General features: G+C 38.3%; 1 protein-coding gene across 5 annotated transcripts in view; it reads left to right on the top strand.

The window, feature by feature from the left end:
• GFM2 (GTP dependent ribosome recycling factor mitochondrial 2) overlaps positions 1-14,601 on the top strand; it is a 74,950-nt gene that overhangs the window by 23,870 nt on the left and 36,479 nt on the right. For all 5 annotated transcript variants that reach the window (XM_047877073.1, XM_047877087.1, XM_047877078.1 and 2 more), the window contains 5 exons: positions 3,373-3,498; positions 4,405-4,493; positions 9,327-9,415; positions 10,763-10,823; positions 11,067-11,246. In XM_047877073.1, the coding sequence (XP_047733029.1) occupies positions 3,373-3,498; positions 4,405-4,493; positions 9,327-9,415; positions 10,763-10,823; positions 11,067-11,246 (545 nt within the window). The remainder of the gene's footprint in view (positions 1-3,372; positions 3,499-4,404; positions 4,494-9,326; positions 9,416-10,762; positions 10,824-11,066; positions 11,247-14,601) is intronic.

Below are 14,601 nucleotides of genomic sequence, written 5' to 3'. Positions count from 1 at the left end.
GCAGGCTCCAGGCTCTGAGCTGTCAGCACAGAGCCCGATGCGGGGCTCGAAATCACGGACCATGAGATCATGACCTGAGCCGAAGTCGGACGCTTAACTGACTGAGCCACCCAGGCGCCCCTTTTCCATTTTAATTAATGTGTGTCTTTGTGTGGAATCCCTTGAGTTGCATTTGTTGGGGAGTTTGAATTTGTTGTGGCAATTTGTTTGTTGGGGGTTGAATTTGTTGGGACAATTTGTTGTGCCTCCTGAATCTGGATCTCTGTTTCCCTCCTCACATTTGGGAAGTATTCAGCTATTTTTTCTTCAGATTCATTTTCTGCCACCCTTTCTCTCTCTTTTGGGATCCGTGTAAAGTGAATGTTACTATGCTTGATTGAGTGAGAGTTCTGTAAGTCAGTTCTTATTATGCAGTATTTGTCTCTCATCTGTTCATCTTGATTGCTTCCCATTTCTCTATCCTCCGGGTCACTGATAACATTCCTTTGCTTCCTGTAGCCTACTTTTTATTCCATTTATTTTTTTGTTTCATTTATTGAGTCTTCATGTCTCATGTTATTTTTTTCTGTCTTTGCTAAGGGTGTCAACAATATCCTCCACTCTTTTCTCAAGTTTAGTGAATATCTTTGTGATCATTATTCTAAATTCTCTACCAGGCTTAGTAATTTCTGTTTCACTTATGTCTCCTGTTGTGATTTTGTCATGTTCTTTCATTTGGGACATATTCCCCTGTCTCCTCATTTTGTCTACCTCTCTGTGTCTGTTTCTGTGTATTAGGAAAGTCAGTCATATCTCCTGCTGTTAAAAGTAGTGGCTTTATGAAGAAGAGGTCTTGTAGTGCCCTGCAGTGCACTGTTCCCTATTCACCAGAAAGTGACACTTCAGAGGAGTCTGCTGTATGTTGCTTGCGTCCTACTATTGTGCTTTCTCTTTCAGTCCAGACTTCTGCACTGACTATCTGCCTCTTGTGGGCTGTGCTTGCTTTCTGTGGTATTAGACCCAGGCAGGCCGGCTTGAGAGGGCATGACCATAGGAGGGCTCAGGGGCCAGGCAGCAGTGTTAACCAAAATTTGCACCGAGTCAGTAGTCCCAGGCCAGATCCCCTAAATCACGGTGGTGGCCAGCGGCATGGCATGTGTTATAGCCGGACACAAAGCACACGGCTGAGGTAGTGACAAGAAGCGTACGGGTGTGTGCGTGGTGGCTGGGGGCATTCAACTTTAGCAAAATCTGCACTGAGCTGCTAGACCTGGCTAGATCTGCCAGAGTGCGATGGCCACAGGGCCACAGCACGAGGAGGCAGTGATTGGGTGGGGCGCACACAGTGTTAATAAAATTTGCCCTGAGCCCAGGGCCTAGGCCAGCATACTTAGAGTGGGTGATTCCTCAGGAGAACTCAAGGCACAGCGCACTGCTGGCGCTACCTCACGGGTGTCTGTGCAGCACTGCCTCCCGTCTGTGTCTGTTTATGCTGAGGGGTGGGAGAAAAAATGGCACCTGCCAGTTCCTTTGTTCTCAGAGGAATTCCTCAGTGTGCTCTGAAATCTCTATAAACAGATCTCTTTGCCTTTGTGTAAGCTGTCACGTCTGTGTTGACTCTTCTAAATGTCCTCATCTCTTTAAGGGCGGGGACCTGGCTATCACATGCACTCCTGGCTACCCAGTGCTGAGTCACCTGACCTTCAGAGCTCTAGACTCCCAACTCCCCTAGTTATACAGAGTCATGGAGTTCAGTGCCTCTGGTTTTCAAGGCTGGAAGTTATGGGCATTCTTTTTTCCTATGTAAACTCCCCGGTGCTTTGCCTTCTCTGTGACCACAGCTTCCTTTCTCCTGTGGGCAGTGCTCCTGGCTGCCTTTCTGCCCTTTCTAACCTCTCCAGGGCTGGCTTCCTGTATTTGGCTGTGGAGTTTGTTCTGCCAGTCTTCAGATCACTCTCCAGTTTATTGACTCAGATGTGAGTGATATGTAGCTGTAAAAGTAGGATGGGATGAGCTTAGGGTCCTCTTACTCCACCATCTTGCATCCCCTCCTCCTACAAATGTTTTACAAGTTTAGAGCTTTTGGGCACCTGGGTGGCTCAGTAGGTTAGTTGTTCAGCTTCGGCTCAGGTCATGATCTAGTGGTTCGTGGGGTTCGAGCCCTGCATCAGGCTCTTTGCTGACAGCTCAGGGCCTGGAGCTTGCTTCGAATTCTGGGTCTCCCTTTCTCTCTGCCCCTCCCCTGCTCACGCTGTCTCCCTCTCTCAAAAACAAATAAACGTTAAAAAGATAAGTAAATAAAAACTTAGCGCTTTTGGTTAGGTATTTGGTCTTTGTCTCATTAATGATGTTTGTTTTCTTGGTTTGTTATTTTGTGAGTAACTGGCAACACTAATTTTTAACATAGATACTTGGGGCTCCTGAAAAATAAATTTTTCTTTTCTTCCCCCAGTTGGCACATATGTGTACATATGTTTATATACATCTATACATACACAAACAGTGAGGAAAAGTGGTTAGCATTTTTAGAGGTTTAATGCTGACATAAGTAGTGGTAGTATAAGGCCATGATCACTTGTGGTTTTGAATTTTGAATGGTAACGATAAACTCATTTTTACTTCTTTTACTGTATAAATTTAATGAGAGTACAAGAATTTTAATGCAGAATAATTTAGTAGTCAAGATGAACTTGATCTGTAACTTTTTACTATAGAAGTTCCACCAAGACTATTTTCATTTGTACACATAAGTGTCTTTGGCTGGGGGGTGGGGCGGGGGGGGGTGGGATTTAGTAATCAAAAGGATTTGTAAAGGAGAATTTTACTTGGGAGGAGTTTTTTCTTTACCTTGTTCCCTGTAGCTACCATTTACTTACCATTTACTGGGCTAGGTACTTTATGTAGTCTCATTTTATTCTTATGGCAACTCAGCGAGGTTGCTTTTGTTAACCTTGTAGTCCAAATTAGGTTAAGTAGCTTGCTCAGGTTCATACAGTAGTAATGGTAAAGTTGGGATTTAAATCGAGATCTGTCTGTGCTCTTTTCATTGCACTACCCTCCCTCCTGTCAAGGGATCAGATATGAGAAACATAAAAAGGGATAATGAAAGGTAAACTAGGGGAAGAATGAAAAAATAAAAAGTTTAGAAAAATTAAAATATTTAGACAGAATTTAATCTTAGAGAAAAAATATTTTTTTATGGAAAAATTACTCATTTTGCTGGAAAAGCTTTTCTAGAACAAGGACTTACGTAGAGTAAGATTAAGGCCTCTAGATATTAAGCCAAATATTTTAAAAACAGTCTTAAAGCAAATTAAACTGTCACGTAGATATCTTATCTCAATGAAATATGCTTGGTATGAAGCCTAACAGTGTCATCTTTTTCCTTGTCAGATGTTGATGATGGAGATACAGTGACAGATTTCATGGCTCAAGAGCGAGAAAGAGGCATTACTATTCAGTCTGCTGCTGTTACGTTTGATTGGAAGGGATATAGAGTCAATTTAATTGATACGCCAGGTATGGTGCTGTTTGAGCAATGCAGAGGTGCTGCATCATTTGAGGTTTTTATTCATGTTTGTGTTTCCTTTTAAATTGTGGTCAAAAATATATCATAAAATTTACCATCCTAACCATTTTTAAGTGTACAGCTCAGTAGGTAAGTATATTTACATTGTTGTGAAACTGATGTCCAGGAGTACTTAGTCTTGCACAACTGAAACTATATATCCATTATATAACTACTACTCTTTGTCATCTGCTCCCATTGCTGGTAATTACTCTTCTACTTTGTAATCTAGGAGATTACTTTAGATACCTCATATGAGCAGAATCATACAGTTTTTGTCCTTTTGTGGGTGACTTACTTTGCTTAGCATGAAATCTTTCAAGGTTTATATCTGTCTTATGTGAGAGGATTTCCTTTATTTTTAAGGCGGCATCATATTCCATTGTACATATATAACATAATTTGTATGTAAATATACATCATTCATCCATTGATGGAAGGTTGTTTCCACCTCTTGGCCATTGTGAATCATTTTACTATGAGTGTGGTGTGCAGATATGTCTTTCAGACTCTCCCTTCGGTTCTTTTGGATATATACCCCAAAGTGGGATTGCTGGATCATGTTTTTTTGTTCAGTTTTTAAAAGATTTTAAGTGTTGGGGCTCCTGGGTGGTTCAGTAGGTTGAGTGTCCAGGTTTAGCTCAGGTCATGATCTCACCGTCCATGAGTTCGAGCCCCGTGTCGGGCTCTGTGCTAACAGCTCAGAGCCTGGAGCCTGCTCAGATTCTGTGTCTCCCTCTCTCTCAGCCCCTCCTCTGCTCATGCTCTGTCTCTCTCTCTCTCTCTCTCAAAAATAAATAAACATAGAAAAATGAATAAAAGATTTTAAGTGTTATGTTTCTCATCTTTTTTTTTAGGTCATGTAGACTTTACCTTGGAGGTTGAGCGCTGCCTTAGAGTGTTGGATGGTGCAGTAGCTGTGTTTGATGCCTCTGCTGGTGTAGAGGTAAAAAATATTCTCAGAGTAAAGTGAAGATACCAACAACATGATTTTTTCTTAAAGTAGAATGTATCAGATTTAGTTACGATAGCCCTGTATTTGTTAAGTTCATATTAATCAAAGTATGGTGAAATTGGAATTTAATACTGCAATCACATATACAGGTCTATATGTGATCTCAGATATTTCGTAGTAAAAGGGAAATAGTTGCTTTTCTGTAGAAAATATGAAAGTTAGTGCTGAAAACTGTGAAGGGCTTGAGATTCTTACCTGTTTTTTTAAGCTAACTAGTTAACCTGCCACAGTTTTATGGCATGCTGGCATAAGACATAAGACTTTTGAGTCAGAGATAAAGGACTGTTAGTCACAGGAATAGCAATAGCCAGAGTGTCCATAATTTCTTGTCTTAGTTACCCAAGCCCCAATTCCCACAGGGTGACCTAAAGAGAGTCAAGAGAGTCAAGAGTTGCACATGCCATGGAACCCTGTGCTTAGAAAATGCACATGTTTTATAATGAGCAGTAAGCATGCCTGCTGTTTGCTCTGGAGAGAGATGTTATCTTCCAGGCTTATAAACAAACCTACCTTTTGACTCAGAGGAAGACACTTCTCTTTCTAAGCCGTTTACTATATTTGAAGACATCTTTGAAGACATAGTCCAGAACAAAGGCAGTTAGTGCCTTTCCTAAGAAACTATGTAGAAAGGTGAAATACCCATGGAGAATTGTGTCCTAACAGTTACTGAGTTTTTTGAATAAATCTTAAAAGTGGATTTATAATAAATTATACTGGGGTCAGTTATGTATTCTTTAGCATATCGCTATATGTCTTAAAATTTCAAGATTGGCTTTTTATTAAATATAGAATCCTCTTCACTTCTTCTAATCTAAAAATTACTAAAAGTGATACACTAAATGATCGATATTAACATTTCCCAAATGATACAAATCGACACCATGGGGCTTCCTCATAGGATGCACTAAGAAGGGCACAACATTATGTTGTATTCTTGGCAGAATGTTTGGCCCAAATCTAATCATGAGAATGCAATCAAATGAAATTTCTTAGAAGTTTTTTTTAATGTTTGTTTATTTTTGAAAGAGAGAGAGTGCGAGCAGGAGAGGGGCAGAGAGAGAGGGAGACGTAGGCTCCAGGCTTTGAGCTGTCAACACAGAGCCCCATGCGGGACTTGAACTCCTGAACCATGAGATCACAACCTGAACTGAAGTTGAATGCTTAACTGACTGAGCCACGCAGGCACCCCTGTAGTTGAAAGGATTCTAAACAAACAAGAAAACTAAATGTAATATGATCTTTGGAAGGATCCTGGATTCAAAAACAAAAAGTTACAAGAACATCAGTAGGAAAACCAGAATAATTTTAATACAGATGATATGTTATTAGAAAAAAGTATTGTAGGGGCACCCGGGTGGCTCAGTTGGTTAGGCATCCGACTTCAGCTCAGGTCATGATCTCACGGTCTGTGAGTTCGAGCCCCACGTCGGGCTCTGTGCTGACAGCTCAGAGCCTGGAGCCTATTTCCGATTCTGTGTCTCCCTCTTTCTCTGCCTCTCCCCTGCTCACACTCTGTATTTTTAGAAAATACAGGCTGAAGTATTTAGGATTAAAGTGTCATGATATCTGCATCTTGCTCTAGTGGTTCACCTCCCATGCACACATACACGTATGTTGTTAGTTTGGGTACTTTGAGCATTAGATGCCAAGTTGGGATTAGATGCATAAGAGATTTATTGGTGGATATCCCTGTGAAGAGTAAAGGAGAAAAGAGAGAAGTGGAAGAGAGCTTTCAGACCAGAGGGCAGATCAAGGAGCTCTTGGTGACAGGACGATTGGGTAGGAAGAGTTTCAGACTATAGCACATTTCCAAAAGGGGTTTGGCTAGGCTGATGGAAGTCCTCAAGGCAAAGTCGCCTGTTGGAGAAGTCCCACATGTTTTGTAGGAATAACCTACATTAGTACTTCTGCTCTGCTTGGCCATTAGCTGGTCCTTGAGAGACCGTGGTAGTTAGTAGTCAAGATGACTAGCACTTGGAGCTATCATTTAATTATGCTCTGTGTAGTAGATCCAAGTGGCACGTTCCCATACCCAGTGCACACATTCTAATGTGTTCATATGCACATTTGGGGAAAAAAAGGCAAGTGTGGCAAGGTGTTCATACTTGGTGAATCTAGGTGAAGGGTACATGGTATTTATTGTACTGTTTTTTTACCTTTTTTATAGGTTTGAGATTTTTCAGAATGAAAAGTTGTTGGGGGGAGATAATACAGTTATGGAAAGCCCGACATGAGGACTGCTGACAGGCAGTGATGTTTTTTTGATCTAAATACAGCCTGACCTTGAGGTCTGAGGTTGATTATACATTATTCCCATTTCTTTCTGATCACTTCACGTCCTAATGGTTGCATTCTTTCTGTCATTATGACTTGTATATGTACATTTGACAGATGGCATTATTTACAAAATTGAAATATATTGGAATAGGAAATTTCTGAATTTGTGACACAGAAGCCTTTTATGTGCTACAACATGCTAAAATGGACTTTTAGCTAGCAGGTGGGATAATGGAAGTCTTTCTATATTTTTTAATATGCTTTTTTCTTGGAAAATTTATAATATACCCCCAGCCCCCACCTCACCATATGCAGAAATTAGTTACCTTGGGGGTAGGTAACAATATCTTAGGATATAAAGCATACTAGAAGAAGAAAAGTTGATTCATTGGACTTTATCAAAATTACATCTTCTCATTAAAACTAAAAAAATTAAAAAATAAAAAGGGAAGCTGTAGGCTATGAAAAAATTTCTCATGTTAGATATAGTATATGAATGTTAAATTTCCAGAATGCGATAACACTATTGATTATGTAGGAAAATATCATTGTTTTAGGAAGTATGTGCTGAAATTTTCATAGTACATGGTACATGGGTGTGATCAAGGACTTGTATCCAGAATATATGAATAACTACAAATCAGTAATAAAAACTTACAACTTAGTAAATAAATGGACAAAAGACTTGAGTGGATTTTTCACCAGAGACATGAATGGCCCAGTGAGCACATGAAAAGATGCTCAGTCTCATTGATTATCGAGAAATGCAAATTAAAATTACAAAGAAAAACTATTTGACACCCACAAGAATGGCTAAAGTTGAAAAAAATGATGGCAAATACTGGCTGAAGTTGTGGAACCAGTGGAACTCTTATACACTGTTGGTGGAACTGTAAAATATTATACTTTGGAAGACTATTTGGCAGTTTCTTATAAAATGAAGTCTGCACATATCCTCTCACCCAGCTCTTCTACTCCTGTATCTTTATCCAAGGGAATGAGAACATTTGTCTCCTAAAGACTTTTTCAAAATATTTACAGCAGCTAAATTCATAATAGCCCAAACCTAGAAGTAATCTGGGTGCTCATCCACAGGTGGACAAACAAGCTGGCACATTTATACGAAGGGGTTTAGCCAAAAACAAAACAACAACAACAAAAATAACAGCCATCATACCTAACAACATAAATGAATGTCAAAAACTTTATGTTTAGTGAAACAAGCCATGTTATTTATATGAGATTCAAAAATGGAATGAATCTGTGGTGACAAATGTGAGGACAGGTTGTTTATGGGGGATGGGACATAAGAAAAATTTCTTAGGTTCTATATCTTGGTTGGGATAGTAGCTATACAAATCTATACATTTACAAGAATGCACTATACACTTGAGTGTTTTTTATTCTATCTAAATTTTACCTAAACAAATTATATAAAGTGGCTTCTGTATCAGGTAATGTCAGCACATTAGGCTTTGTATGCTCTGTTCTAGGGCTTTGAGACTCCACTAGGCAGAGATATTGTAACAGACTCAAACTATTTATATTTAAAATGTGTAAAAATTAGAATTAAAAGAAGTCAAATAGAAAAGCATATGAGAGGGGCGCCTGGGTGGCTCATTTGGTTAAACATCTGACTCTTGATTTCGGTTCAGGTCATAATCTCGTGGTTTGTGGGATCAAGCTCCGTATCGGGGCTCCGTGCTGACAGCCTGGAACCTGCCTGGGAGTCTCTTTCTCCCTCTCCCTCTCTCTCTCTCTCTCTCTGTCTCTCTCTCTGCCCCCTCCCATGCATGCATGCGTGCTTTCTGCCTCTCTCAAAATAAATAATTAAAAAAAAACAAAAACGTGAGAATTGCTACTAAGAAATACAGTTATTGGCTTTTTTCTCCCTCACTCTTCAGTTTAACTCAACTTTTAAACATTCATAATAAAAATGCATGTACTTTTAAAAAGTTTTATTTAAATTTTAGTTAACACATAGTGCAATATTGGTTTCAGGAGTAAAAATGCATATTTTTATCACAATATTTTTTATCACAATACAGTCCTATTCTTTTTACATTACAACAACAAAAGAATTAAGGCAAAAGTCCCTATTTTGCTGGTCAGCAAACTGATGAGTTCAGTATTAATGTGACCTGTTCTGGGTAAGGTGAAGCCAGACAAAAATGGCATCTTCTGGTTCTTAATTAAGTCCTCTTTCCATGACTCTTAATACCTCCCAGGTGTTTGTTCTCCTTGTGTGGCAACCTAGACCACCCAAAGGAGTATTCTCAGTTTGAAGCACGTTCTGTATCACACTTCATCATGTTCTTTGTTCTATTACCCACTAGCAGAAGAGTAGCTAGTGCAGCGGCACTAATTCTGTGTTGGAACAGGGCCCAGTTCCATGTTATAATAGATTCTTAGATCTATTTGTTCCATGTGTAGTGGAGTTATTTTTGTCCAATATGTGGGTTTTTTTTCCCTTTCTCTTTGCTCCAGGCCCAGACTCTCACAGTATGGAGGCAAGCTGATAAACACAGGATACCTCGAATCTGTTTTTTAAACAAAATGGACAAAACTGGAGCAAGGTATTTCAAGGGTTTTATTCCCCCCCATTTGTTAAAAGTAGAAATACAGGGGTCCCTGGGTGGTTCAGTCGGTTAAGCATCCAACTTTGACTCAGGTCATGATCTAATGGTTTGGGAGTTCAAGCCCCACGTTGGGCTCTGTGCTGACAGCTCAGAGCCTGGAGCCTGCTTGGGATTCTGGGTCTGTCTCTCTGCCCCTCCCCTGCTTACATTCTGTCTCTCTCCTCTCTCTCCCCCTCTCTCTCAAGAATAAATAAACATTAAAAAAAAGTAGGAATACAGTTTTGAGTTTTTAATGGACTATAACTTAAATTTATAAATAGCTGTTCACTCTAGAGTATAAGTATTCCATGGAATCTCAATTCAGTCCCATTGAAAAAGGAGTTTCAAAACAGGTAGAAATGTGATAAGGAGAGATCCTGGTCAGTGTGTAAGTGGCAAATACAAAACACCAACTGTCCCTCTCCTCAAACCACACAGTGTGCTTTGTGTTTATGTAATTTTCTATCCTAATTCCGAACTGATAACGTGATACCAAGAACGCCTAAGGTAAAGTTGTAGCAAAATTGGGCTGGCTTTTGGAAGAAAGGGGATAACTGTGTGTGATAGCAAATGTAGTTGTTAGAAGAATCCTTGAGTTATAATGACAGATCATGCATCTGAATGTCTAACTGAACTTTATTATTGGTGACTTTGATCAGTTTATTTAATCTTAGTTTCAAACTATAATAAGTGAAGCTTGTAATAATAATACTCTAGATATCTCTGTGGCAGGATTATGGTAGATACTCAAGCACTGTTTGAAGTTGACATTGAAAGTTTACTCGAGATACTGTCATGTGGAAAACTGTTCACTGGTGAACATTAGGGACAATGAAAATGGTTGTGATTTTAGAGACCATTCTTAAATCTGTTTTAAGAATCTTGACATTTAAGGGGCGCCTGAGTGGCTCAGTCGGTTGAGCATCCAATTCTTGATTTCCGCTCAAGTCGTGATCTCACAGTTCCTGAGACGAAGCCTGCATTGAAATCCTTCTGACAGCAAGGAGCTTGCTTGCGATCTCTTTCTCTCTCCCAAAATAAATAAATAAACATTTAAAAAAATCTTAACATTTTTTAAGTTTATTTATTTATTTTTGAGAGAGAGAGGGAGCAAATGAGCAGGGGAGGGTCAGAGAGAAAATCCCAAGCAGGCTCTGTACTCTCAGCGCAGAGCCCAGTGTGGGGCCCTAACTAATGAACCACAAGATCATGACCTGAGCGAGAGTCGGACATTTAACTGACCGAGCCACCCAGGCGGCCCAAGAATCTTAACATTTTTAATTATAGTTATTTTGCTTCCTGCAGTTTTAAATATGCGGTTGAAAGCATCAGAGAGAAGTTGAAGGCAAAGCCATTACTTTTGCAGGTTGGTTGATTAATATTTGATTTATTAATAGCAGCTGCAAATTTCCTCATCATTTTATTGTGACATATATATCTGAAACTATCTCAGATGTTTTTTGGAAGAAGTTGGCATGTAAATAAAAGATATAGATTATGGTAATGTTAATAGCCATTTGGGGGAAAGTGGAGAAAGGTAACATTTTCTCATCAATGCAGTTCTAATTGAGTTATCATTTAATAAAGTTAATCTCGCTTTGATTTGCAGTTACCACTTGGTGAAGGCAAAGCTTTCAAAGGAGTTGTGGATGTAGTAAATAAAGAAAAACTTCTTTGGAATCCTAATTCAGATGATGGAAAAGACTTTGTGAGGAATCCCCTTTTGGAAATGAGTGATCCTGAGTTGCTTAAGGAGACAACTGAAGCAAGGAATGCCTTAATTGAGCAGGTAAAGTAAATACTTTGAGTTTACATTTGCATATTTAGAAAATTTAAAAATATTTTATATATTATGAAATTTATGCAGTCAATATATACTTTATGTATATTTAAAGTGTAATATATAAAGTGTAATGAAGAATGTGATGAACACCAATGTTTCCACCACCCAGCTTAAGAAATAGAATATTAGCAATACCCTTGAATCTTTGTGTGACACTTCTGTTTAAATCTCTCTCCTTTCCACTTATCATTTACTCCCCCCCCCACTATTTTGGTTGTAGCCTTTTCTTTCATTTGCTTTGTTTTATAGTTTGCTACAAATGTATATATTCATGAAGGACTTAGTTTTCCATGGTTTTGAACTTTCCATAAATGGAGTGATATTGTTTGTATTTTATAACAGTACATTGCAGATTCATCTTTGTTGTTATGTGTGGTTATGCTTCATTTTCAATCTTGTGTCATGTTCCAATATGATTATACCACATTTGTCCATTCTTCTGTGGGTGGACTTTGAGGTTATGTTGTCTGTTTTGCTGTTACAAACAGTGTTGCTGTGAACATCTTTGTATGTATCTCCTTGTACACACTTGTGACAATTTGTTTAGGGTTAAACCTAGGAATATCAGAGAGTGTGTCCGTCTTTTATTTTATCAAATGTCACATTAACTTAGAAAATTTTAAAGCCATTAATTTTATAGTTAATAGGTAACTCTGGACCTCATCCACCCTCAAAATTTTAATAGAAAGTAGTAAGATTGTTAATATTTATGATATTTTATATGGTATTGTTGGCATATATACTAATAAACGTGGTTTATTTCTGCTATAAGTTTAAGTGCAGTGGCACTAATTCTTTCTCTTTGGATTCTATCTCTCTCAAAATAAATAAACTTATATAAAAAAATACATACATACATTTCACTACCATAAGATTCAGAGAGTGAATGGCACGTGCCATAAACTCTCTGAATCTTATGGTAGTGAAAAACATTTGAATCTGAACTGTTTGATTTTTTTTATTTCTGAATTAAATTGGTCAGAGTAGATCCTGTCATCATTAATTGTTTTCATTAATCTTTTGTATGAAGTTGTTCTTGAAGTAATTATTTCCCTTTATAACATACAGTAATCATCAACTTTACCATTAACAGAATAATGGTCATTGTTCTTTTTATTACTGGGTAACTGTTACTGAGGACTTACTGTGAACTAGCTTAAGTGCTTTACATGTGACACATTTAATCCTCATAGCAGCCTATATTATCCTTGTTTTACTGGTGGGGAAACAGAAACTTAGAATCCTTAATGAATTTGTCATACAGCTAATAAGGAGTAGTGCTGGAACCTGAACCCAGGTCTAATTCCATTTAGAGCTGGAGCTCTTACCCGCTTTGCTTTACTGCTTCTCTAATTTGGGGAGCCATAAACAGAATAAAAGTAGAATTGACATTTATGTATGTATGTATGTATGTATGTATGTATTTTTTTTATATAAGTTTATTTATTTTGAGAGAGGATCCAAAACAGGCTCCGTGCTGTCAGCACAGCCTGGCGTGGATTTTGACCTGAGCAGAAATCAAGAGTTGGCCTCTTAACCAACTGAGCTACCCAGGTGCCTGAAATTGACATTTATTAGTCAGTAATTGGGTGCATAATTAGTTCTCCTTTGAGATTTTTCTTTTATCTTAGGCATGTCTAATGCATGTCTTAGGACAGGGTAGTATATAACAAAAATTAGATTTGAGACTGTAGATATTAAAGTGCTGATTACAAGGAATACATGTGTATTTATAGAATTGGAGAATAAGACCACATCACACCTGTTAGGATAGCTACAATCAAAAAACCCCCACAAAACCCCTCAACCAGAAGATAAGTGTTGGCAAAATATGGAGAAACTGTAACCTTTGTGCGCTGCTGGTAGGAATGAAGATGATGCAGCCACTGTGGGAAATAGTATGGTGTTTCCTCAGAAGATTGAAAATAGAATTACCAAATGGTCTAGCATTTCTGCTTCTGGATGTATATCGAAAAGGATTGAAAGCAGGGTCTCAAAGAGATATTTGCATTTCCTTGTTCATAGCACCATTATTCCTAATGGGCACAACGTGGGAGCAACCAAGCGTTCATCAACAAGATGAGTAGATAAAATATGGTATAAACATACAATAGAATACTATTCAGCCTTAAAAAGGAATGACATTCTGACACATGCTACGATACAGATGAACCTCGAGGACATTATGCTAATTGAAATAAGTCAGTCCAGGAAAAAAGACAAATACTATAATGATTCCACTTACATGAGGTATTTAGAGTAGTCAGATTTGTAGAGACAGAAAGTAGAATCATAGTTGCCAGGGGATAGGGGATAGGAGAATGAGGAAGAGTTGTTTCGTGGTATAGAATTTGGGTTTTGTGAGATTGAGAATGTTCTGGAGATTAGTTTTACAACAATGTGAATATACTTAACACTACTACTCAACTGTTCAGTGAGAAATGGTTAAGGTGGTAAATTTTATGTTCTGTTTATGTTAAATTTTACCACGATTAAATTTTTTTTTAGAGAATAAGATTAGTGTGGACTAGAAGCAACTTCCTGTGTTCTAAAGGTGAATAGTGATAATAAGTTACACTTACTATATTCTTACTATACATTCTAGAAGCATGATTTCACTTGGTTATTCAATCCTTGCCCTCTGAAGTAGGTACTAGTATTATCTTCATGATTAACCAAGGTGAAGAGAGGTGATGTGGGGGCGCCTGGGTGGGTCCGTTAGGTAAGCATCCAACTCTTGGTTTCGGCTCAGGTCATGATCTTGGGGTTCGTGAGATTGAGCCCCGCATCGGGCTTTGCACTGACAGCATGGGACCTGCTTTGGATTCTCTCTCTTCCCTCACTCTGCCCCTCCCCTGCTCATCCTTTCTATCGCTCTCTTTCAAAAATAAATAAATAAACTTTAAAAAAAGAGAGAGAGAGAGGTGATGTAACTTAAGTTTTTGAATAAGTCAGCAAGTAGTGGAGCCATTTCAAGGCAGTTTAATTCCAGAAGCTGTGCTTATCCGTCATATATGCCCCCCCCCCCCCCCGAGAATGGTTAGGTATGTTTCTACAATACTTAGCTGTTAAAAGTGTGTTTTTGTCTCCAAGTTTGAATGTTTTGCTCTTTTGTACTATTACAAACTTTTGAAACTTTCATTAAATTTATTGTCAGCTGAATTCTCCTATTTCATATACGCAGATAACTAAGAAAAGAACATGAATTAGATAATTGCATTTTTGTTGCTGAAATGATGCCTATGACCCTCAACTTATATCTGTTCCTGCAGTGCTGGATTAGAATAACAGGAATTATTTT

Source organism: Prionailurus viverrinus, chromosome A1 (assembly GCF_022837055.1).
Source record: "Prionailurus viverrinus isolate Anna chromosome A1, UM_Priviv_1.0, whole genome shotgun sequence".
NCBI lineage: Eukaryota > Metazoa > Chordata > Mammalia > Carnivora > Felidae > Prionailurus > Prionailurus viverrinus.
Note: the sequence above shows the minus strand (reverse complement) of the source record. Positions and strands in the feature narration are given on the sequence as shown.